This window comes from Cryptotermes secundus, unplaced genomic scaffold (assembly GCF_002891405.2).
Source record: "Cryptotermes secundus unplaced genomic scaffold, Csec_1.0 scaffold512, whole genome shotgun sequence".
NCBI lineage: Eukaryota > Metazoa > Arthropoda > Insecta > Blattodea > Kalotermitidae > Cryptotermes > Cryptotermes secundus.
Window position 1 is genome coordinate 1246119 of NW_019735563.1, and position 26661 is coordinate 1272779.

General features: G+C 42.3%; 1 protein-coding gene across 1 annotated transcript in view; it reads left to right on the forward strand.

Annotated features, from left to right (window-relative positions):
* Positions 1–26661, forward strand: part of LOC111869580 (lutropin-choriogonadotropic hormone receptor) — a 160857-nt gene that overhangs the window by 57121 nt on the left and 77075 nt on the right. The window contains exon 2 of the mRNA XM_023861216.2: positions 3418–3559. Within this exon, the coding sequence (XP_023716984.1) occupies positions 3546–3559 (14 nt within the window). The 5' untranslated portion in view covers positions 3418–3545. The remainder of the gene's footprint in view (positions 1–3417; positions 3560–26661) is intronic.

Here is a 26661-nt window from a genome sequence, read left to right on the forward strand (position 1 = left end):
TTAATTGGGTTATTATTATTATTATTAACTTCTATGTGTGTATGTATGTGTTTTTTCCTTTCTCACCACATAATGGAATAACCATTTGAAATGTACTTATTTTATTTTCTCACCTGTTAATGCTAACATAATTTTTCTTGGAATTATTATTAATTTAATGCCATTATATAGACTGTCTTATTTGTATTTTGTCTTTTAGTTATATCTGTATTTCTATGTACTCGTGTCAACTTTATTATTGGCCTCTGTGCTGCTAAGTTTGCACGTAAATAAACACGATTTGAATTGAATTATTATTAGTATTTATTTTAATTGCAAATTGGTTTTTACCCGATGGCAGTGGTTTCACAATAAGACACAACACATAAATAACTTTACATACTCAATCCGTTCATCTTATAATGAATACAAAAAGAAACCCGTGGCTTGTAGTCCGCAAGCGAAATATACCGACCGAGGGACCGCCGCTTGTCGGTGAAGTTAGTGCCAACTTTAGCGGATTGAGAGTGTCACGTGGTCAGCGCAACGAATCCCCATGGACGTTAATTTCGGTTTTCTAGACCGGAGCCCCTATTTCCTTGAAATGGCTCCTCAACAATCCTCACGAGGTTGAGTGGACACCGTTCCAGACCCACTGCTTCTCTTGGGATATGTAGCCAGGGACTCTGACCACAGAGGCGGTAGAATACAATACAAATACAATTACAACTACAACAAATACAAAAATATTACTGCACAATATTGCGTGCAAGCTTCATAACTCACATTGGAAACTGAGAAAATTACTGATTGCTGCGTACCTGTCTCGTTTGCTGAGTGACTCTCAGTGTCACTGAATGACTGATTAAGGTTCCTGACCCATCTAAGGCTGAAAACCCACTGACGCGACAAGCCGCGCGCGGTATGTCGAGTGTTGTCACTCGCGGCCGTTATTTGTATTGCTTTCATGAGCCGCGCGCGGTTAAGTTTTGGAACGCGGCACACAGGCGGCAGAGCTGTCGCACTGTACTGTACAACTAACGGCCGCGCGCGACAAAGAGCGGCTAGCCGCTCGCGACTAGTCGCGTCAGTGGGTTTTCAGCCTAATTGCCTATCCGACGTTGTTAGTTAATGAATGTACAAAACGAAAATGATTGACTGGCCACTTACCGCCTTTGACTGATGTCTCAAATAATCTGTTCTACTCAGATTACTTACTTATGGAGCTGAGCCCTTCTTGAGGAGCCGCCAAATCTGCAACTACTCAAGGATTTCCCAGCATTTTATTTTAATAAATTTCTGTTGGTCCTCCCCAGCATATTCATTCTTGGTTCCGGGTCGTGCGGGACTTATGACCACATTCTTCTGTCTCGCGACTCTGGGAGTTGTGTAGTTTCCCCCTTCCGTATTCATGTCATTTCCTGTTCTCTTATTTCACCCCAACCCCTAGCATTTTATCCAAGAACCATGCATCTCTCACGTTACATGTTCTAACAATTGATGAATCGTTGAAGAAAAGTACGAGGAACTCCTTGTTTACATATGTACCGTATTGGAAAACTTTCTGTAGAGCAGGGACTCCAAGCTCCCTGGCTCTGTTCTCGAACAAACGAACAGAGCAGGAACCTCATGTTGCTCCACATTTCTGCTTCTTTCGTAGACTTTATTTTCTGTAAAAACGACTGTGCTCGCTGTTTATTTTCTACATTTATTTTTGTTTAGTATACCTAGTAGGTATAGAGACTGGCTACGGTCTGGACGATGAAGGGGTCGGAGTTCGAGAACCGGTAGATTCAAGAATTTTCACTACTTCACAACGTCCACACCGGCTCTGGGAGCCACCCAGCCTCCTATTCAATAGGTACCGGGGGCTCTTTCCTCGGAGGTAAAGCGGCCGGATCGTGATGCAAACCACTCCCCTCCAACTAATGTCGAGGTGAAGAAATCGTGGGTCTATACATCCCCTCCCCCACACTCCTTCATGGCGTAGTGCTAAATTAATTAAGCACAGAGACAACTTTACCTTTTTACCAATAAAATATTTGGAGCTAATACAGAAGGTTCCAAGCAGAATATAGAAAGCAGATTTTCTTGTTGCATGTTCTTATTCATACCGGGCTCTCTTGTTATTGCTAATTTTGTTGTGTTTGGTGAAACTCTTATTACTTAAGTAAGCTTTTAACTGTAAGATGTCCTATTTTAAATTTCCATTTAAGTAGGTCTAAAGTTAACGTTTATGTTAAAATAAGCCGTGTATTCTATTAATTAAATGCCTACATATCATCTTTAAAGTCAGTCATGATATTATAGCGTGTAGAGCCGTTACTAAGCGACGACCACGAAATAAGCAACTATACAAGAGCCGTTTCCAGGCAATAGCCAGGCAAATAATTTTCCGCAGCAACAGATACGCATGCAACAATAGAGGTACTGTTGGATTCGGTATTTTCTGTTACGTCCGTGCGAAGGGGTTATAAGGAGGACAGTTGAAGCAAGAATAGTACAGCTGGAAGGGTGCCGTCTTTCAGAGAGGACTTGAGCCCGGTAGCAGATGACTAATCATTGTTAGAAGCCGTTACCAGGCAACTACTAGTGAAGACACTGCGGGTTGTTAAAAACAACGTGAATTTGTAAAGTGTGAATAGCGATAGTTTTATAATTATTTATAGTTATGACCAGTAAGTGGTCAGTAAATATATTCACCAATCCAAACCCCTTCTATAGTCATTCTAACACGTGACGATATGAACCTTTATCTTTAATATTGGGTTCTGTAGTTTTGATGGTGGGATAAATGAGAAATGATTAATTTGGGAAGTTTTGGAAGCGCTCTGTCAGCAGGTAAAGTAAAAGGAAAGGTAAGAGTAAAGCACTACGCCATTAAAGCGTATAGGGGAGTGGACGTTTGGATCCACATTTTCTTGACCTCGTAATTAGCTGGAGGTGAGTGGCCAGCTTCATGCTCCGACCGCTTTACACCGTCCCCCCCCCCCCGTACCCCTAGGATAGGAAGTTGGGTGGGCCCCAAAGCCAGTCTTGACTGCGTGGAGAAGAGAAAACTCTTGACCCTACCGGGACCCGAACACCGACATCTCTGTCATCCAGCCCGTAGCCAGTCGCTATACCCACTACGCTATCCCGTCTCCTCTTTCTGTCAGGAGGTACTGAGGAAAATAGCGAGAAACCTCAGTTGGTGTCTTTACCGAGATTCGAAACGAACATATCCCGAATACGACCCTAGAGCGTTACCGCTGCGTAAACCCGCCAAGGAGCCCTATACAACTGTATCGATTAGTGAACCCAGAGCTAAAAATCCGTCCCGTAGTGTCAGATGGAAACGTTTTCTTTTCCTACGAGAAGAGCCAAACTTTGAGAGCGAATCACGTAAACACTGCGTGCCAGATAATTAATTCAAGTTTCTTTTGATTTCTTGCCGAGGTCTTCTCTCGGGGCATGCGCAGTTGCTCCTCCGAATACTCTCGGATGCTGGAGCGCGCAGTACAAGTCGGTACGGTGTGCGAAGAGGACGCGGGGGTGCGTGAATTCTGGCTGCGTGGAGAGACCCCATGTTTTCCGACAGGTAAGAGGCCGAACGTCCATTTCTTATTGTTTATATCCTTAACGTCGGTAGCTGACTTTCATTTACTTTATTATTTTAAAGTGACTTGATTTTATATTATTATTACACAATCATCAACACAACATATTCGTAATAAATAAACCAGTATTATTGTATTATCATTCCTTTCATCGTGTACATATACTAAGTGTTTCGATCAAGCTGGATCATCGTCAGGAAAATTTTCATGAAATATACTATTTGTTATAGAATTGTATTTCTGTGTATGTCTAACGTGATCCATATTATTGATCATAAATATGAATTTCTTTACAATACTTGTGTTTCGTTATATTTCTATATTAGTTTTGAAATGTAAAACGCTATAACTCTGCTGAAAGTTAAAGTTTAAAGTTAAGAAATTAAAAACTATTTTCTTTTCCTATTATTTATCTTGGAGTAAAAGTGTAGATTTTTTAATGCTAGTTTTAACTCCCTTGTACTGCGGCCACTTCTGGCCTATTGTACCAGCCCCAGATGATAGGTGAGGGTGATTGTGGAGCAATTGGTGGAATGAAGATTGGCAGGGGAAACAGAAGTACTCGGAGAAAACCTGCCCCAGCGCCACTTTTTCCACCACAAATCTCATTTGACCAGACCAGGGATCGGTCCCGGGCCACCGCGGTGGGAAGCCAACGACTAACCGCTTGAGCTATGGCGCGGCCCTACAAGTCTAGGTTACTGTGTCGTGGAGTAGGTGGGGGTTTCTGGGAATTGCGTTGTTTTCCATTCTTTGTGCACAAATTACATGGCTCTTTTCTGCATGCTGTGAGGTTATGTTCTGCTTTCCTCTTTAATGACGATGGTAAGTTTATCTTGTCCTGCATGGGGGTGGCACGTCGTCTTGTTATTTTGCAAAAGGGAATCAGATTCACACATAACAGGGCAGGTTCTGACCGCCTTTAGATACACGTGCTTCGACTCGGAAACCGATAAAACAATTTAAACGGAAAATTATCGTTTTTGTTTTTGCTACTGTTATTATTGTTGTTGTTGTCGGCGTCAATACCGTTGATGTTGTAAAGATTAAATATGGACTGAAATTTTAGGCTTGAATGTTACTTTTAGCTCTTGTACGACCTCACTATTCGATATTTAAACAGGCACTGAGACAACTTTCCGTTTGCAAGAGAGTACATTGGATATACTGGGTGTCCCAGGAGGAAAGGTCAATATCCTGGGAGTCACAGTAACAGACATTCTAAGCAAAAAGTGTATATGTCCACGTGTTCTATTCCGAACGGTTTCCGAGATAGAGCAATTTCACCGTACACTGTACAGACGAGCAACAAGCAATGTCCTCACACGAGTTGCAGAGTGCTTGATGTTGACGGTGAAATTTCCCGAAATGTATTATACTACGTAAACTGTACCAACTTTGTCACCTGAACAGTAAAAACCGTCATTAGAAAGTACGTAATATCTCTTTCTTATCAACAGTTTTGGAACTTTTACAGTGAAATTGCTGTATCTCGGAAACCGTTCGGAATAGGACACATTCACCTATATACTTCCTGCTTAAAGTGACTGATACCATGACCTCCAAAAATATTGACCTTTTCTCATGGGACAACCTGTGTTTCATTGTCGGACGTCAAGTAAGCTGGTTTCCTTCTTTTTTTTTTTTTGTAATACAATGAAACGTCGATAACCCGATTGGAAACACAGGTATGTTTGAACTATCCAATTGTTGGGATTACTGATTTTCAAATAAAAACATCAGAATTTTTTAGAACAATTATTTATTAAAAATTGTATATGTACATTTTATATATGTAAACAACGGCCGGAACTCGCGGATGTTCGATTACATGCCGCCCTCGGGGCAACCGGTACTGCTTAGAGAGGCAGGTCCGTTAATACACAATATCACGTTTCACAAGAACTCATTTCCACTGCAAGGAAGTAAAATAATCAGAATAAATTTGTAGCTTTTTTAGGTCTGGTTGTGTTTTTAGCGGTACTGTAAGTTTGTTCGGATTACTGGAAGATCACGTTACCGAGGTTTTGTTGTAATTAATTATAATTAGCTGGCCGCGCCATAGTTCAAGCGGTTAGTCGCTGGCTTTCCACCGCGGTGGCCCGGGACCGATCCCTGGTCTGGTCAAGTGAGATTTGTGGTGGAAGAGTGGCGCTGGGGGCGGGTTTTCTCCGAGTACTTCGGTTTCCCCTGTCAATCTTTTTTTTTTTCCTTGGCACTACAGCCCCAGTTGGCCTTGGCCTACCTCCATGAACTCCGTTCACTTCGGTTTTTCTAGATCTTACACATACGGTAGGACTGTTTGGGCGGGTGATCAGCTCGTCGCACGGCCTCTACCTGTAGACAAACACAGAAAAACGCACACAAACATCCATGCCCTGAGTGGGATTCGAACCCACGATCCCGGTTTCCGAGGGAGCGAAGGCAGTGCATGCCTTAGACCGCTCGGCTACCGTGACCGGCCCTGCCAATCTTCATTCCACCAAATTCTCCATCATCAAAATCACACGGGTCAGGCTACAATAGGCCAATCAGTGGCCGCCGTGCCGAGTGGACCCAGTTGGACTCCACCCCCCCCCATTAAGCGAATTTAAATATTTTATTCTCCTCTGTCCTTAGTCGCCTTCAGTATACGTTAAGTCCTGATATTCTCATACGTTCTGAAACACTCTCAATCTGTTCAGGTCAATATATTCTCGTCTCTTCTCAGACACCCTAAATCTGTGTTAGCTGAAGATATTCTCCCCTATTATCAGAGTCCAAAATTTTATTCTTTAGGGCAAGAGGCAGAATTTCTCTCCCCTATGATACGACAGGTGAAGTCACCTTTTAGTAGGGACAGTTTTAATATTCAGGTTACTAGCAGCTGGGAAGACAAATGACTCTAGGTTGAATGGTTGCATATGTTCCGCGAATTTAATTAGATATTCTTGACATTAACCCTTTTAAACTTAAAATTAATTTAAATAATATTTCGAAATTAATTTCGTGATTCGCGTAAAGCAGGCTGACTATCTCTTAACAAAGGCCAATTGCAGTATCTTGTAAGGGGCAACAGATTCCTGTCATTTCTGAGAATCAGATGAGACGCATAAATATATTTTTCGAAAAAATGCAGAATTAGTTTTCAATGATAAAGCAGGTGGTATATATGGTGACCATTTTGCTTCGAAGGACTAAATACTCCCATGTGTGTGTCAGATTGATTCCAATGTTACGGAATATTGTAGATCCATCTAGCGGTAACTCTCTGGACTTGTAATCGGGAGGTTTTTGGTTCGAGTCTGGACCAGCACACTAGGCACATTTATTGCGATTTTCTGTTCATGCAGGCATGTGCTGGGAATGATACCCAAATTTAGGATGAGATTAACAGGGTATGTAGCACGCATGGAAGAGAATGGAGGTGTAGACAAGATTTTAGTAGGAAAACCTGAAGGAAGAAGACTATTTGGAAGACCTACGCGTAGATGGTAGGATGTTATTAAAGCGTATATTACAGAAACAGATTGGTAGTTTGTTATCTGGATTAATCTGGCTAAGGATGGGGATCTGTGGTGGACTCCTGTGAACAAGGTAACGTTCTTTCGTGTTCCTTGAAATGTTGGGAATTTCTTCAATAGCTGAGCAACCATTAGTTTCTATAGGACTCAGCACCATGGAGTTAGTCACAATATTTAGACGCGATGCAGGTCAGGAAGTTTGCGGTGTAAGTGCATAACGCGGATGTCCAGTAATGTAATTCTCCGTCCCAGTATTATAAGGGTAAACAACAAGGAGGATGTGACATAGGCGAGGTATATGGACCTCATTGTGGAGATCATAAAGTGAAAGGTAAACATAAAGATCTCGCTGTGCTTAATTAAGCACCACGCCATGGAAATATATGGGGGAATGAAAGTAAGGGATTCATGCATCCGTAACCTCGGAACTGTATGAAGGATAGGGAACAGCTTCGCCCCACAGCTGCCTTAGCCCAGATGTTCATTGGATAGGAGGCTTTGTGGGCCCCAAAAGAAGTCTGGGCGCTGTGACGGAAAGAAATATTTCCAACCCTGACAGGAATTTAAACCTGATATATCCTGTTACGCTCTCTGTACCCTGGTCACTCTACTAACATATAAAATTGAAATAAATTCTGAAGGAAACAGAGAATTTGGGCGACCTAAATGTAGATGTTACATGGGAAGTTTTACTGCAATTGATATTGGATGAGGTTCTCATGGTTGTGACTGAAAATTATGGTGTTCTGAATTGTAATGTCATGTAATTCGGAAAGATTTGGACATTTCGAGACCTTCAGGGTGTAAGAGTAGGCCAAGAAAGAAACAATGTGACACACTAATATTAACTTGTTCCTTGAACCCTTAAAATTAAGACAATATATACTTCCGAAACGTCGGGATTTTTGCAGGCTATAAAATGTTAAAACCAGAAGGCCACGCTTTACTAAAATAGGGTGTGAAAATATGGATTGGATTAAATTGGCTCTTATGTATACGCTAATAAATATTGGACTGACAGAACGGGAATTTCTTAGCCATGTGAGCGACTGTTAGTTTCTCGAGAAGGTCTCTCTCTCTTCCATGCATTTGGATATTTCTGGATTCGTAGGCTGATCCGAACTTAACAGAGGCATATCCGTTAATAAATTTCTCGATTCTATGTTCAGCCAAGTGCCTGGTCAGAGATGAAGCGCCCAGCTTAAATACCGATGTTGTGATACGGTGCTGCGTGATAAGGGCTACAGTCTCAAGCGGTTGGTAGCTGGCTTCCCACCGCGGCGGCCCGGGTTCGATCCCGGGTCTGGTCAAGTGGGATTTGTGGTGGACAAAGTGGCGCTGGGGCGGGGTTTCTCCGAGTACTTCGGTTTCCCCTGCCAATCTTCATTCCACCAAATTTTCCATCATCATAATCACCCGGGGCAGGCTACAATAGGCCAATCAGTGGCCGCCGTGCCGAGTGGACCCAGTTGGACTCCACTCCCCACTAAGCGAATTAGAAAAAAAAATTAATTTAAGGGCTATAGTTCTCCGTGCACGGGAAATGTTGCACACGGACAAAATAAATTAGTTAAGACTTTGTTTTAGGCCCCTTTGACCTGTCTTTTATAGTGTATGAAATATACGTCACGCATCTCCTTGTAAGGCTCTACGGTAGCCCTGGAGGGGAAGAAGATACATTTTTTGTCTTCTATTCAGGACCCCTGTTCTACGACGTCCATGGAGTTTACATGCGAAATTCTTGGATGTATCCCGGTAGCGTGCATTCACCGAATATATGAGTGTTCTTTCTTCTTCCCTTTTCTTTTATTTAAACATTTTCCCAGTTCAGTGTTCTGTGTACAAGGCCATATAGGCCGTTTTCAGTAACATCTATATGCATAAAAGTCTTTGGTATGTTTCCACTCCTCGCCAGTCGCAACGATTTTCCGGAAACGCCGATGGAGGCGCCACTTGATGGCTCTATTACGAGGGCTGTTTTCTCGGGGTGCACGCGAAGCAATTAACGGCAAAGAACTTATACAATAGTGAAACTAAAAAATATTGGGACTATTTCCTTTTATTGCTAGTGGGGTGGAACTACGGCCCTTGTACTGCGGCCACTTCTGGCCTATTGTTCCAGCCCCAGATGATAAGTGAGGGTGACTGTGGAGCAATTGGTGGAATGAAGATTGGCAGGGGAAACCGAAGTACTTGGAGAAAACCTGCCCCAGCGCCACTTTGTCCACCACAAATCCCACTTGACCAGACCCCGGGATCGAACCCGTGCCGCCGCGGTGGGAAGCCAGCGACTAACGGCTTGAGCTATGGCGCGGCCCTAATTCTGGGACTAAGTAATAGTCCCACTTGTGAGTGGTGTTAAGAAAAAAATGAAACAGCCCCACATATCGTTTGTGAATGTGAGGCCTTAGCTTATTTACTTTTGCGTCACTTGGGTCAGTACTCAATGGAACCAAGTGAGTATTTCGACGTCCCCACCTACAAAATCCTGCGCTTCATTCTAAGCACAGGATTGCTGAGGGGATAATCAAAAGGGGAAGTACAATAGATCACTGTGGTCGCGGTGCAAGGGCCGAGAAGGCCCACCCCTTATACATACATTCATTCATTCAAAACTGAACACTGGCGTTAGCATCAATAGAAGCGGAGATTACGAGTAAATCACCGCCTGAAAATGGCACATACTCTTTCCGGATACACGGCAAGATATACCATTTGGTCTCACCGCTGTGTCCAAACTAGACAGATAAGCCAGGACAACTTAATATTTTCGATTCTACTGAAGCGTCAACAAAACGGCTTGAAAACTAATAAAACTAAGGGCTTTTATTCGAAGTAATATAACGATGGGACGAGATTCTGCGTCAAGTTAACCCGTCTGCTGAGTCATATAAACGAACGCATCAAATTAAATTACATGTACACGTATTAATAAATAAATAAAATGCGTTGATATTTAATTAACAAGATTTATGATCTGCCAAAACGATGTATATTACGCCGGTTTGGTTCATAAAATAAAATATTCTTAAGCGATCAGCTTTGTCAATGTGAGATTAGTGTCAGATGTTTCAGAGAGAGCCTTCAAAACAATTCTACAGCGAAAGATTGATCTCCCCCCACAAAAAACACTACATATTTCGTCGTAGCCGTTAAAATAGGAAGTCCTCAATTTTTATGTTGTTTCCGTATCCTGCTATCATTTTTATACAGAAATACTGAACAGACAGAATCAGCCATACTTTGCTTAGAAGTTATGTTTCAAACCTGACACTTCCTGGAAACTCTGGGTGTGTTCTGTACACGTAACTACCGCGAAATGAAGAAGGTGATACACAGTAACACCTGTTGTAATGGGATGCTTAACAAAGCGTCACAAGTTGTTATGGTTCCCTACTAGAAGTTCGCTAGATGTCGCCACACACTTATGTGGGGGCTGTTCCAGACAGCGTCTATGTTAACTCGGGAAATCTGCTTTCCTTTATTCGTATAGACACTGACGAAAATTGAAATGTGTGAGTCAGCGTTTTAGGATGAAATAGTGAAATCATATTCAAGTTAATGAGGCAGAAATATGTGATATAGGTGGCAGTGTATGAAGCCTGGTTATATCGCTTCGCTTTTTGTTTGTACGTTAGAGGATAATATTCAGTCCGGATGATTTATGGGAATTCGCATTCAAAGAACTTTTGCCTTGCGTTTTATGAATGTACTTATATGTCGTCGTTATAGGAAACCAAAACCGGCTATGAAATAAAATGTAAAAAAAAAAAAGTTTATGTGTACGAGTAATAGAATACTTGAAAATATAAGTTAAACCCTCCCTAATCTGGTTACAGGATGTAGTATAATTAAGATCGAAATATGAAAAATGAAAAATGTTGTTAACAGTTGAGTACATACTTCATACGACACTTGACATTTGGGAGGACACATGAATCATTTGTCTGTTATGACAAAACTTGATTTTTTTTTCAAAACCTGCTTTATTATATAAAAAACAAGTACAACTTCTGAGTCTTCTATCAATGAATAAACGTATAGTATTTTATAGTTTTTAAATAAGGGCTGTACGATGATATATTTTATTTATTTTCTCTAGAACTGTTTATATCACTAAATTTTCTATTTATTTGTGGTCTGTTTTTTTATCTTTTACCGCTACATTTTGCTTCACTAATCTGGATTATCCCTTAATCCGTATGACGTCCCACTCAAAATTATTCTGAATTAACGAGGTTTTACTGTATACGTATTTATGTTTAATACAAGATAAAAAACACGTATGAAAAATAATAAAAAAAAGGCTTTTGTAAAAAATAAATACTTGAAAGACTTAATATTCAGTTAAAAATTTGTATTTTTCCACCTTCGATCCTAAACCCAAATTTATTAATAATGTAGTTATTTCCATATGCATTAACGGTTGAATGGACGTGTCTCAGAGCAAATATAATATGATTTATTTATTCCTGATTTATTTCTGCGTCACTGTCAGTAACTCGCATTACATGTCGTCGAATGATATGTTCAGAAGTGAATGACTAACACAGAATTATGAGGACGGACACAGTCGTGGCCGAATTATAGGTGCTATTCCTTCGTTTTCATGTATGACCTTAGGAAAAAACACGATAAACCTCAAGATTTTCTTGGCTGACGTTCGAACCAAGCTTTACCACTTGACTCAAATTACATAAGTGTTGATTAAAAGTGTGTACTTAAGAAGGATCTAGTGCTTCCATCTTCAGGGGTAAAAATGTTTTTACCTACAAAGAAAATTCCTCCAAAACATCTGCAATAATCTGCCAGACTCTATGTCATATCCTTATAGACAGCTAACTCAGTGTAGAGTACTGTTTTCTGAAATGTGATGATATGTAGTCTGGTAGAAGTTCACCGACGTTTCGGAGAATGTACTGCCCCCTCGAAAAATTTAAGGATCGAATAATGAGCCAAGCAAGCATAAAAACGACGAAGTGAAGACAGTAATCCCTCATAGTCATTTCCTGAAGAAGCCTCTACTATCGAAGACTCCGTCCGCTTCTGTTCCTGTCACGTGAACGACGTCCCCGGACGATTCTGTATAACGAGACGTTGCGGCTCGCTAATGGAGGAAAGTGATCTCCTGTGGGCACTCTCTTTCCCACTTACAATTTGTTCTCGAGGCACTTCCGGCAGAGGAAACCGACCTTACGCTGCAGAGAAATGAAGGTTGTGTCACAGAGCCTCGAAGTTGTATCGACAAAACAAGTGGGTAGCACCCAACAGGTTGTCCCAGAAGTACTGTTCTATTCAGGCCTTGCCTAAGCTGGCTTCCCACCGCGGCTGCCCGAGTTCGGCCCCAGGTTAAGTGATGTAGGATTTGTGATGGAAAAAGTGGCACTGTTGGAGGTTTTCTTCGAATACTTCGGATTCCCCTGCCAATTCTCATTCCACCTACTGCTCAACGCTCATCATCTGTCATCCAATTAGTGGCCGACGTACCAAGTGAACTCAGTCTCACCCCACTCCAAGAAACTAAAAAAATAAAAAAAACTAATGCTCTGTTCAGGACGAATTCGGTTCTAATCTCGGCCGAAACACCGACTACCATGATTGATGGTCTTCATGGTGATACTCAGTCCCTTCAGGCAAATGTCAGGTAGAGTTCCTTTCCCTCGGGGAGGCAAGCCGTAACGTAGTTGATTGAGGCACTATGCTACAAGCCGGAAGGTCGCGGGTTCGAGTCCCTATGAGGTGGATTTTTCAATTGACCTAATACTTCCAGCAGCATTATGGCCCTGGGGTCGACTCATCCTCTAACAGAAATGAGCATCAGGAATCTTCCTGGGGGTAAAGGGCGGCCGGTGGGTAAGGCTGACAACCTTACCGCCATCTATGAGCCGATTGTCTAGAAAATGTGGGAGCCTCGACGTCTCACAACCCTATGGGCCTCCACGGCCTGTTACAGGGATAGCTTAAATAGGTTATTCTGGGATTTTCCCTGAATAAACAGAAGGAAAGTAAGAACATTCTCATTGAGTATGGTTAGTGGCCCGAACATTTTCTGATACAAGTCTTGAGGGGTTTGCACTTGAGCCAGGTTTGTAGATGGTAAAACGAGAATGAAATGACGGATGAAGCAAAGAAATTAGTAACAAAGGAAGATTGAAAGAAAAGAAGAAATTAGAGAGACGAGACAAGAAAATTAAGAAGGAAATATAATGAAGCAGTGATTAATGAAAATGATAAAGTGATGTAAATGCAAAGATACAGATTTATATGAAAACGAATGAAAATGGGATCAAAGAATCAAGAAAGTGAAATTAAAGACAAAAGTAAACAAATAGAGGAAGGACTTAAGTAAACGAAGGTTAATGGAACTAAGGAGTTCCAGTTAATAAAGTTAAGGTAAATTTTCCTCTGTGCATAATTAATTAAGAACAGAACCATGAGCCGGAGTAGCGTAGACGGTACAGCGACTGGCTGTGGGCTGGACGACTGAGGGATCAGAGTTCGAATCCCGATAAGGTCAAGAATTTTCTCTTCTCCAAATCATCCAGACCGGCCCTGAGGTACACTCATCCTCCTCTCCAGTGAGTACCGGGGGCTCTTTCTCCCGGGGGTACATTGGCAGGGGCGTGAAGCTGACCACTCACCTCCAGCTAGTGCAGATGTCAAGAAAATATGGATCTATACATCCACTCCCCCATACGTCTTCATGGCTTAGTACTTAATTCGTGGATAAAAGAGCCACTGGAAGAAAGAAACTTTTAACGTAGAAATAAAATTGGAGACCTAACCATAAATGAGAGGACGAGGTGGGCAGGGCATGTAGCACGAATGATGAAGAAGAATACATATAGTATATTGGTGGGAAAGCCAGAAAGAAATACACCACTAGGAAGACAAGGGTGGACAATATTAAAATGGATCTTAGAGAAATAGGACTGGATGGTATTGATTGGATTGATCTGGCTCAGAATAGGGACCAGTGGAGGGTTCTTGTGAACACGGTAATGAACCTTTGTGGTTCCATAAAATGCTGGGAAATTCTTGAGTAACTGCAGAATTGGCGGCTCCTCAAGAAGGGCTCAGCTCCGTAAGTAGTAAGTAAGTAAGTAAGTAAGTAAGTAAGTAACCAGAAGTGGGAGAATAATATTAAAGTGCATCTTTGAAACTAAATAACAGTGAGAAGACTGGTGTTTGTTTGGGAGGTGCTCGGTTGTAATCATCAGAATGGACACCAGCTACCGTGACTGAGTTTTTCATGGTCTGAAGGCGTGGAGTGGATTTCATTTGCTCCGCACTGGACCAGACATAAAGTTTTTGTGATGCCCGCAATGCTAGTTAGGGCTCTACAAAATTGGAGACTTCTTGAAAAACTGGAAAACTGAAAATTTCTTGGAAGCTTACACAATTTAGTTACTAACTGTTAGTTTAAAAGAACCCGGGGTAGCGTGATTACCTACAAGCTGGACGAGGGGTCGGAGTTCGAATCCCAGTAGGATCAAGAATTTTCTATTCTCCAAATCGTCCAGACCGGCTCTGGGATCCACTTAGCCTCCTATCCAATGTGTACTGGTGGCATTTCCTCGGAGTAGGGGGTTAAAGCTGCCTGTCTAAGGCATGAACCTTCTTCGCCGGCTCGAACACTTTGGTCGTGGGTCCGAATCCCTCTCGAGGCATGGACGTCTGCGTTTATTCTGTGTCTATATTGTTCTGTGTGTAGGTAGCGGCCTTGCGATGGGCTAATCCCCACCCAAGGAGTTCTACTGAGTGTGTATAGATTAAGAAACTGAAAAAGCGGCCAAGGTCCACAAGGGCTGTAGAGCCATAAATAGATTACGTACAGTAATGCAACTGTCTTCGCTAGCTAGGATGCTGGGATCGTGGGTTCGAATCCCACTAGAGACATGGATGTTTGGTGTGAGTATGCGTTTATTCTGTGTTTAGGTAGCGACCTTGCGATGGGATGATCACTCGTCCAAGGAGTACTAACCTTCTTTGAAAAAATTATTACGGAACTGAGTAAGAGGCCAGGGCCCCGAACGCGCTGGAAGAGCCATTATAAAAAAATGCCACTAGAAACGAGGCGGCTGTCGTGCCGTCTGTTGTTTTATTGATTGCCGATCAATAGAAATCAGGAGGCACAGGCGTTGAATGATACGTTTCCAGTTTCAAATCGTTTCAAATTAATGATCAGTCATTGACGTCAGCATCAGTTTTTCGTTAATCGGATATTGTTTTCGGCTTTTGTTCTAATACTGCACTTTAATTACTTGGTTTGTCTATGTAAATCATTGTGTACTAACATTTTCGGACCAAATAAAACATTTGTATTGTTGAATGCCTTTGTATTCTAGTATTCTACAGATCCAGATGTCCGTGTTCGATTCCCAGCGCTACCAGATTTTTTGAAAAGTAGTGGGCCTGGAATAGGGTCCACTCAGCCTCGTGAGGATTACTGAGGAACTGTTTCAAGGAAATAGCGGCTCCGGTCTAGAAAGCCCGATTTACGGCCGTGGGGATCCGTTGCGCTGACCACATGACACCCTCTATCAGCAAAATTTGGCACTAACTTCACCGACAAGCGGCGGTCGCTCGGTCGGTATAGTTCTCTTGGAGACTACAAGTCATGCGGTTTTCTTTTTGCTTCCAAAATGTTTTAAAATATGCCACAAATTTCCCTCGTTTGGGGTCGGGTTACAGTATCTCCACCGGTGCCTGGCGTTTAACTGGGTCACCACGTTCCTGGGAGATATAATTACAGAGACCTGGTCCTCCAGCTTTGGAATTAGAAGCAAGCTGACGGCCTTGCTCTGTAAACTGCTTACTGTCATGAAATCTTAAAACGTAAAACCAAATGGCTTAATTTACAAAGAAACGAGGCTGGAAGATTCTTCAGAGCTTGACTGTGGCTGAAAAGGGTTACTTTTCCAATGACGTTGATATCGTAGCGTGTAGAGTCGTTGCTTTGCAACGATTGCGAGATGTGCGGATATACTGAGGCCATTTCTAGGCAACGGCCCGGTAAACACATTCCCGTTGCTAGGCAGTAGATTCTTAATAATGCAGAAGTTTGACTGCAACAGTGGAAGGGCTGTGTTTTCTATGTGATTCGTGCCGAGATGTTATGAGCTGGACAAAGTTAGAGTTCTTTTATTGCTAGTGGGGTGCGACTAAGTCCTTTGTACTGCGGCCACTTCTGGCCTATTGTACCAGCCCCAGATAATAGGTAAGGGTGATTGTGGAGCAATTGGTGGAATGAAGATTGGCAGGGGAAACCGAAGTACTGGGAGAAAACCTGCCCCAGCGCCACTTTGTCCACCATAATTCCCACTTGACCAGGCCCCGGGATAGAACCCGGGCCCCCGCGGTGGGAAGCCAGCGACTAACCATTTGAGCTATTGCTCGGCCCTCAAGTTAGAGCTTAGTCAGTTCTGTATGGGAGTCTGTGAAGAGAGGACTTGAGCCCGGCAGCAGAGGAATAGCCATTGTTGGAGTCTTTACCAAGAAATGTTTAATAACAGACTGAGAAAAGTATACTAAGTACTGCAGTGAACTGTAAATTGTGGACATAGCAATAGTGTTATAGTTATTTGTAGTTACAATGTGTAAGTGGTCAATAAATCTATTCACGAATCCATACCCCGTCTACACTCACACACACTACACAGTACAATATTATGGGGTTTTAGTGCTATATTCCATGCCACCTGCTTCCTTTCGGTTTCATACGTAGCGTATTATTTAACCTTGAAGATGGAAGTAATGAAACAAATGAAAGAAATAACTCCTCTCACCGAACTGCATGGTATTAAAAGTAAGTAAAGCTGTCCCTGTAACAGGCCTTGGAGGCCCATAGGGTTGTGAGACGTCGAGGCTCCCACATTTTCTAGACGATCAACTCATACATGGCGGTAAGGTTGTCAGTCTTACGCGCCGGCCGCCCTTTACTCCGAAAAATATTCCTGGTACTCATTTCTATTAGAGGCTGAGCCAACCCGAGGGCCATAGTGCGGCTGGAAGGATTAGGTCAACTGAAAAAAAAAATCGAATGACCTCATCGGGACTTGAACTCGCGACCTTCAGGCTTGTAGCTTAGTGCCTCAACCAACTGCGATTCCAGAATATATGAATATTACCCCCAAGAATATTCCTGGTACTCATTTCTGTTAGAGGCTGAGCCAACCCGAGAGCCATAGTGCGGCTGGAAAGATTAGGTCAACTGAAAAAAAAATCGAATGACCTCATCGGGACTTGAACTCGCGACCTTCAGGCTTGTAGCTTAGTGCCTCAACCAACTGCGATTCCAGAATATATGAATATTACCCCCAAGAATATTCCTGGTACTCATTTCTGTTAGAGGCTGAGCCAACCCGAGAGCCATAGTGCGGCTGGAAAGATTAGGTCAACTGAAAAAAAAATCGAATGACCTCATCGGGACTTGAACTCGCGACCTTCAGGCTTGTAGCTTAGTGCCTCAACCAACTGCGATTCCAGAATATATGAATATTACCCCCAAGAATATTCCTGGTACTCATTTCTGTTAGAGGCTGAGCCAACCCGAGAGCCATAGTGCGGCTGGAAAGATTAGGTCAACTGAAAAAAAAATCGAATGACCTCATCGGGACTTGAACTCGCGACCTTCAGGCTTGTAGCTTAGTGCCTCAACCAACTGCGATTCCAGAATATATGAATATTACCCCCAAGAATATTCCTGGTACTCATTTCTGTTAGAGGCTGAGCCAACCCGAGAGCCATAGTGCGGCTGGAAAGATTAGGTCAACTGAAAAAAAAATCGAATGACCTCATCGGGACTTGAACTCGCGACCTTCAGGCTTGTAGCTTAGTGCCTCAACCAACTGCGATTCCAGAATATATGAATATTACCCCCAAGAATATTCCTGGTACTCATTTCTGTTAGAGGCTGAGCCAACCCGAGAGCCATAGTGCGGCTGGAAAGATTAGGTCAACTGAAAAAAAAATCGAATGACCTCATCGGGACTTGAACTCGCGACCTTCAGGCTTGTAGCTTAGTGCCTCAACCAACTGCGATTCCAGAATATATGAATATACAAAATATCGTTTGTGTTCTGAATTATCTCACTATCTTATCCTCTTAGCGAAGCCGGGAACTGTCGTGTTTACCCCGGTAAGTATATAGCCCTTTTCATTTTGTATGTGTGTGGGAGGGTTGCTGATTCATTGCCGGGAAACTCACGCCATTTCCAGGTGCAACGTTCCAAATCCCATCTCAGTTTATTGGCCAGTAAGCTCTCCCCCCCCCCTTGTTGAGCCCTGTCGCAGTTCTTGACTTCAAGGTTGGTATCACAGCCTGTATTGAAGCAGTGGCGGCATGCGTGGGTGTGAGAAGGACAACACACGGGCAACTTCATGTTTTAGCCACCTGTTTCGAGACTCGAGACGTAATTTTATTGTATCCGAAATCTTTCAAAATTTGAGAGAGGACTCTGCATGTATGCTATTTACCCATAAAATTGAGAGAAAATACAGCCGCAATCGCCCTTACTGTTCCCGATTAAGAGCATACGTTAAGTATCTGGCCAGTGTCATTTAGAACGGAAAATAATTCTGGACTGTGTAGGTCTCCTGCTTTAATTATCGGCAACAGTGTAGCCATCTGGTGCAGTATATGAGAAGCTTATGTTTTGTTTGAGAACCGCTGCACAATATATGGAAACATCTGCTCTCTCTTGTGTTTTAAAACGCACACCGACATTGACAGTTTAAGGTTCGGTAAATCTTTAAATGTTCTTTCTTTAGACGGCGTTGCTTTGTGTTTTCTGGTGTGAGAGGCAGTGGGAAGCGGTTGAATTGGTGACTTGGACGAGCTAGTGAATTCGGTGAGTGAGGAGTGAGTGGATCGTATGAATTGGAAGAGTTGGAAGAGTAAATTGAGTTAGTTCAACGAATGAGATAAATGGAGGAGTTGAATAAAAATGAAGTGGATGAATTTGTAGACTGAACAAACTTTGTGAGTCGGATGAGTGAGTGAAATGGAGTAAAATTATGCGAGTTGGAAGAGTGAGTGAATTAGATGAGTGAATTGAGTAAACTGGATGAGAATTGGGTGAGTTGCTTGAATGACTCAATTGGTTGACCCGAATGAGTAAATTGGGTGGGTTGAATGAGTGAACTGGGTGAGTTGGTTGGGTGAGTTAGTTGGATGAGTGAATTGGGTGAGTGATTGCATTGCTTTCGATGAGAGAGAACTTTGTGAAGGGGTTGTGATGATGATGATGATGATGAATGTATGAGGAATTCGGAAAGATCGTGAAGGAAGCAGTTGTGACGTCATTTGCGTCGAGGCTGTGTATGAAGAGAGGATAGCCAATGTCCCTGCAGATACTGGAAAGTAACACATGCCAAATACGGATCAAGAGGATTCACCACTACGCCCAACCCTCTTGGTGAACTTGGCGAGCGACCGATACATCTGAATCCTTGTACCCAGTAACATCCATTCTCCAGTAACTTGTAATTTCTTACTAGATATGTTCAAGGTCATTTCTGTCGCGTATTTTGAGGAAGTGGAAGAAATCTCGACGAACCAGTGCCTCACCCGTCATATAACACCATTGCTGTTGGAGCAGACCGCAATTCAACCCATGAATAATGCAGCTTATTCTGCTCAGCCAAAGCATAGGTCATGAGACAACGCACGGCGGTCCAGAGCCCAAACGCTAGATCGCAAATCACGTGTTTATTGTACGCAAACAAAAATGGGCGTTCCTGTGTTTCAGAAGCTTCTGATGTCGACTCGAAAATTATGATATGAAAATTTCAGCACAGAAAACAAAAGATAGATAGGTAGGTAGGTAGATGGGTGGGTGGGTAGACAGATAGATAGATTAGGATTATATTAGGCCCGTTGTCATGCAGGTACAGCTGCAGATTAGAATTTTGGAGGTGCTTGGTTCGAATCTGGGCCGTTACAACGGATATCCTGTCTTTTCCTTGTCTTCCGAAGTTCCTCTGGTGAAATGATTGGATAGCACCTCCTTTGGGCCATAATAGGTTCATTCCAGATCCGTTCCAATTCATCATTCATCCCGTCACGTGATGCTATGCAGTGAATATGATGACAGCAAAGTAAAGAAGCCTCTAATGAATACATCAGGATACAGACGAAAGTCACTAAATTTAAAACATGGACACGAAACCTATGTTTCAAGTACGTGCAGTTCTAAGAAACTTGGTTTTGGGCGCGGTCGAAAACATGGAAAACGCCTATTAAATTCACCCGTACTTCCTGTATTTCATAAGCTTGAAACACCTCGAAAACCGGTTTACTAAATTTAATGAACTTTGACATCGGCGAATTTTACACAAACTTCTCAAACTATTTAGATTGGACACATTGACCAGCCACTTCACATGAGCAACTACAAGCGTTTGGACTTATATGTAATTAAATATTTATGGGAGAGTGAAAACTTACAGACAACAATTGTAGATAAAAATTAAACACATCTTTTATATCCTATAAACTTTCCCCCAAAATATTACAATCTTGAGATAATTTAAGTGTGTTTGGTTTTGTAGGAAGGTACACAAATTTGCATGTCCAAAAATTTACCTTGGCCTCCTGAACATAATCGAAATTGAGAGTAACAAACAATAGAAACCATTAATTGAATTTAGAATTCCTTAAAATAGGATTTGTTTTATACCTTTAATATAGTTCGATGCATATAAAATTCATTTAAAGAGCGAATTTCTTTACAATTTTATATACACATTCAGTTCGTACCTAGCAGGAAACGCTTTACGTCTCCATTACAAAGATCAACTAGTTAATGCTGTTTTGGGAGAACATGGATATTCATTGCGAGAACCACGCGGAACACATGGATACTACGTGTATTGTGGGCAGAATGCAGAGTTTTAGTGCGTTAAAGCAGGTGGTATATATAGTAACCACTTGGCTTTAAAGGGTTCATTTAGCCATACACTAAAGTGTGACAGTTTGGGTATTTTATGCATGGATCTCATTGGCTTATCCGCGCTCCACAGTTTTCAAACTCAAGAGGTCTGTGCTCTATGTAAAATTTGCTGACGCAGTGGTTGTGTCGCAGTGCAGGGGGTAAATGACGGCGATCAAGCCGAATAGCAGTACAACAGATCCAGGTCTTGGAAACTGGCCACATGGAACACAAGATATGAAGGCTGGAGGATAAGTTCACGCAGGCGCAGTAGACGTAACTTCCCAGTGCGTTCATTAAAATATCCCATTAACCGTGACGCCTGTGCCGAAACATATAACAAAAGTATTTTCGAATAGCTCTATCTTCTGCGACGTAATGATATGTAGTACGCTGAAAGTCAACCGACGTTTCGAAGGAACATAATCGCTTCCATCTTCAGAGTCGAATAAGCCGATCAGGTGGCAAAATTGAAGATTAAAGCGATATGTTCTTTCGAAACGTCTGCTGACTTTCAATGGACTGAACACCGTTGTATCCCAGAAGATATTATCTTTCATAACCCACGACTTGAGAACAGATTCTTATGAGATTTTATGTTGGGGAGTTTTAATAAAATTTCAAGGGCACATTCTTCTTCCTGCTTCTTGAAGAAGTAGTATGTGAGAGTATGAACAGGATTCATCTGGCTCAGGATAGTTACCAGTTGAAGGATCTTGTAAACATGGTAATGAACCTTCTGGTTCCATAAAGTGCTGGGAACTTCTTGAATGACTGAACAGTTACTCGCTCTCAAAAGTATCTCATTTCCATGGAGTTGGTTAGAGGATGTTATCACTTATATGTCTCGTCGCCTAAGGGTTTTATGTACTTTATCTTGTCAACAGGGTTGCAGATTAAAGGGGCTACTATATCACAACGTGATAAGAACTTTAAATCACACGTTCAGTAAGAGGAGATCACCAGGGCGGCTTCCTGTAAGGTAAATTTATTATCAAGTTCAGAAGGACTTTCACTGTTAATTAACAACTTTTCGTCAGGAGAACGCTGACCTCGTTATACAAAGGAGTCTGTGAACTTCAATTTCTTCCAATTACTAACCTAAATGGATACTCTCTGAGGATTACCTGTTGTATCCTGGGGCGTGACGCAATGTAGTTCCCCGGAAACAATAACCAGCATGGTCACTACGTGAGAACAAGTCTATTCATTCACGTCTGGACGACGTGCAGAAGAGAAAATTCTTGACCCTATCGGGACTTGAACTCCGACCCGTCGGTCATCCAGCCCGTAGCCAGTCACTTTACTGGGAAGAACTTGGAGGGAAAGAATCGTGGCCTATTCCAGATACTGTGCCCGAATAACTATGATTAGGCTGAAATTTGAACCGACCATCTCACGAACACATGTCTAGGTAAACCTCGCGAATTGATAGTTACTTGAAATATTCTACGGCTTCCTCTATCCAAATCATTAGCTACTCACCATTCATAACCATCTTCCCATTTCATACTCATACAACGGTGTGATGTAACGGTAACGTCAGAGACACATTCAAGTGGTGCTCGGTTTGATTCTGGATAGCGTTACTGGTAATCCTGACTCAGTTTTCAAGGGGTCTCCTCGCTATGGACATCAAAATATTTCTGAAACAGACCACGATGCGTGTCTTCCAAATCCTTACGTATACGTGCCTGTCATACGGGTCCATGGTTCTATCACAGCCGACCTGTAATTCACTCACTAATGGAGCTGAGCCCTTCTTGAGAAGCCGCCAATTCTGCAGCTACTCAAGAATTTCCCAGCATTTTATGGAACCCGAAGGTTCATCACCGTGTTCACAGGAGTCCTCCACTAGTCCCTATCATGAGCCAGATCAATCCAATTCATACCATCCCATCCTATCTCTCTAAGATCCATGTTAATATTGTCCACCCACCTACGTCTTCGTCTTTCTAGTGGTCTCTTTCCTCATTGCTTTCCCACCAATATCCTATATGCATTCCTTTTCTTTTCCATTCCATACCTGCCCACCTCATCCTCCTTGACTTGATCATTCTAATTATATTTGGAGAAGAGTACAAGTTATGAAGCTCCTCATTATGCAATTTTCTCCAACCTCCTGTCACTTCATCTCTCTTCGGTCCAAATATTGTCCTCAACACCCTGCTCTCAAAAACCCTCAGTCTTTGTTCCTCCCTTAATGTCAGAGACCAAGTTTCGCACCCATACAGAACCACGGGCAAAATTATAGTTTCGTACATTCTGATTTTTATATTTTTGGACAGCAGACGAGAAGACAAAAGTTTCTGGACTGAATGGTATCAAGCATTACCCAGATTCTGTCTCCTCTTAATCCAGTCGACCTGTATATCCCGATTAGTCGAAAGGACGTCATTAAAATATACAAGTTGAGTTTCAAGTTCTCACAACGGTCACCAAGAAGGGTACTATCTGCAGGGTTATAAAGCCTTATAGCTTTGAGTAACCCCGACGTTTCGGAGGAACATATCGCCCCCATCTTTAGGGCCAAGTAGTAAAACTTAACAGGAAACTGGTATCTTGCTTGGTTTCCTCTTCAACATTGAATATGTAGGCGATGTGTTCCTCCGAAACGTCGGTCTCTCTGACCTACACAACGTTGCAACCCAGGCTGTTGTGCACTTCGAATAACGTCGGGTTCCATTGCTTGAGATACCGCTCCTGTAGTCGCAGCTGCGTGCGTGACATGTGCCCCTTATGCACTGTGCCCTCGGGTTCTGTGTCAAGTCCCTCCACAGGGACAGCTCTGAACATCGGCAGTGCGGCTTTAAAGCCCGCTGAGGCTTCGTTTAAGCGCATCTCGCTACAAAGAGAATGTTCCTTAAAAATGTGCTCCAAACAGAGAGACTGTCATATCGTGACTTCAATACTTGCAAGAATCGGGTTTAAACGTATAGTCTCAATGGTAACTATATGTACCACCTGCTTTAACATTCAATATATCTATATTTTGTACGGAAACAGTATTTATGTGTGGGTTCTGAGATTCTCATAGCACTACAAGTATAAGCCGATCTCTTTACTGACTGCCTCATGATGGCCTCTTACTCGACTGCTCTTTGACCCTGAAGATGGAGGCGACATATAACTCTGAAACGTTGGTTGGCTGTCAGCGTACTACATGATGCTGTGTCCTATAAGACAGTACTCTCCAACATTCATATAATCCGTACGGTTCTCAGGAAAACAGCAGGAATCTGCAAGGGAACCAGAAGAAAGCGTAGCATTCGCCTCTCTTGTTTATTCCTATAACGGACGTCACGACGTGCATTACATGGGACGCATTTTGTGCGCTCGTGTGGCCCCAGCCTAACTGCCACCGGGTAAAAACCCATTTGCAGTTAAAATAAATAGTGCTGATAATAATAATAATAATAATAATATGAATGGGCAGTTGGACTTCCTGAGTATCCTAGTAAACTTTTCATCTAAAAACTCCAATATATTTCTTTCGCTCTCAAGCTTGACGAGGGTTTCAAGAAGCCATTAGCTTCACATGCAAAAGAAATATACGAAAGCTTACAAGAGACCTCATTCTCTTTGTATTTGCAGGCTTGTTATCACGCTCCAGTAAGTTGCGTTCTGCCTGTGTAGCCTTCACGTTGCTGGACTCGAGACGGTAGCTCTGAACTGTTAATTGCAAACTCTGTCACTGGTTCGTGTAAACCAAAGGGACACATCCGAACTCTCTGCTGGCTACTGACTAACTAACTAAGAAACCTTCGAAGTAGAACCTCACGACCCAACACCGCTGAGACCAAAACCCTCAATAGGAAATTTCGGTGGAATATGAAAGGTACTATTAAGAGTAAACAATTTAATCAAATTTGAAGCATAACCGTGTTTTATCTCCTGGAGAAGGAGAGTTGATATCCTGCTTGAACTCATGCAAGTCGCTATTACAAATTACCGAGTGAGCTAGCGTAGTAGTAACGGTCTAGACTCGTATTTGGGTTGTGCCCAGTTTTTAGCATATAGACCCGTTTCTTAGTAATGACCCTATAAACAAGGTCGTTGCTAAGTAATGGCTTGGAAATTAAAGCGGATATTCTGTTCTGTACGGTGATCGATCGATAACCACATTACGCAACAATATGACTATTGGAAGCTGTTTTTTCTATGTGGTCCATGCCGAGGATAACTCCACATATTCTTAACTTCGGCACTAAACAGAGTTGAATTATTATCTTTATTACTATAGTTGTACCCCTAGTACCCTTTTCGTTACTCTGTGCTGACCCCAGAGTCAATATCAGCGCATTTCTTGCCCCTTCCCATAATCGAACCCCTGTTCTTTTGGGCCATAAACAAACATTTTTAGTGAAATTCCCAGGCAAGAAAGAGGAGACAAGCTGGCTTAATCTTACACCCTGAAGCTGCTGGCGTTATAATGTTCTGAAACATCAGGCTTTCTCTGATCGACACGGCGTTTCAACCCAGAAAACCGCTATGAGAATTTCAAATCCAAAATAAACTTATTTGTTTCACAAAGATTCAACCAACATGGATATATTTTTTATTGCTAATGGGGTGGGACTAAGTCCCTTGTACTGCGGCCACTTCTGGCCTATTGTACCAGCCCCAGATGATAGGTAAGGGTGATTGTGGAGCAATTGGTGGGATGAAGATTGGCAAGGGAAACCGAAGTACTCGGAGAAAACCTGTCCCAGCGCCACATGGGTATACTTACTAGTAGTATTGCCTATTTTAGTGATGAATGGACTTATAACATTCTCGCATTGAAACTTATTGCTATGAGCTGTATGCGCTATCCACGCTCTGTGCTTGATGTACTGAAAAGTGGGTATAGACCTAATCCAATACAAGGGTTGGTTCCTACCCAAAGCTTCCTGTGTAAAGAAGAGTGACAAATCAGAGTGAAAACGTGGTGGAAATTCTTGCTGGCGCGAAGACCAGACAATTGACGGGCTCGGTATTCTCATATCCCACATAGCTTCGTTTTTATCTGTTCATCTGTCAACTATGGACGCTTCCCATCCCTACAATACAAAAAGTATTATACAAATTTATTTAAATCGACCTAAGTAAATGTGATTCTAAATTACTGTCGGGATTTCCATGGCCTATAATATTCAAAACAGAGAAAACAAAATAAAACTGTTTACGAAATATGAAAATGTAACGCAAAAAGTTTTACTTGGTAACGCTGTACTCGCCGCGTTGATGTCTGGGAGAAAATATGACGTCATACTTCAAAATGGTGACTGTTCGTACTTCGGTTTTTCGAAACAAAGTCTGTTATCAAAAAACAACGTCGTTCCAGAACTCGATATGTAAAAGATCACCTTCAGATAATGTTGGAGCAGCCCAAAGCACTGCACTCATAAGCCAGTTAATGAGTTTGGCCACTTTTTTCTTAACGTCCGTATCTTCCTGTATGAAGCTAAATAACCTCTGAAGTTGATGAAACGACGTTTTAGTAGATCTATACCCGATAACTTCAGGAAGTTTGGACAGAAACGAATGCAGTGGAATTGTGTTACAAGCGCTGATGCTTGAGATGTGCCGGAACACGCATGCGCCTTGTAAACAGCCGTTTCTATCGCGGGCGCGATAGGTCCCTGAGGAGGGTCTCAGAACTGA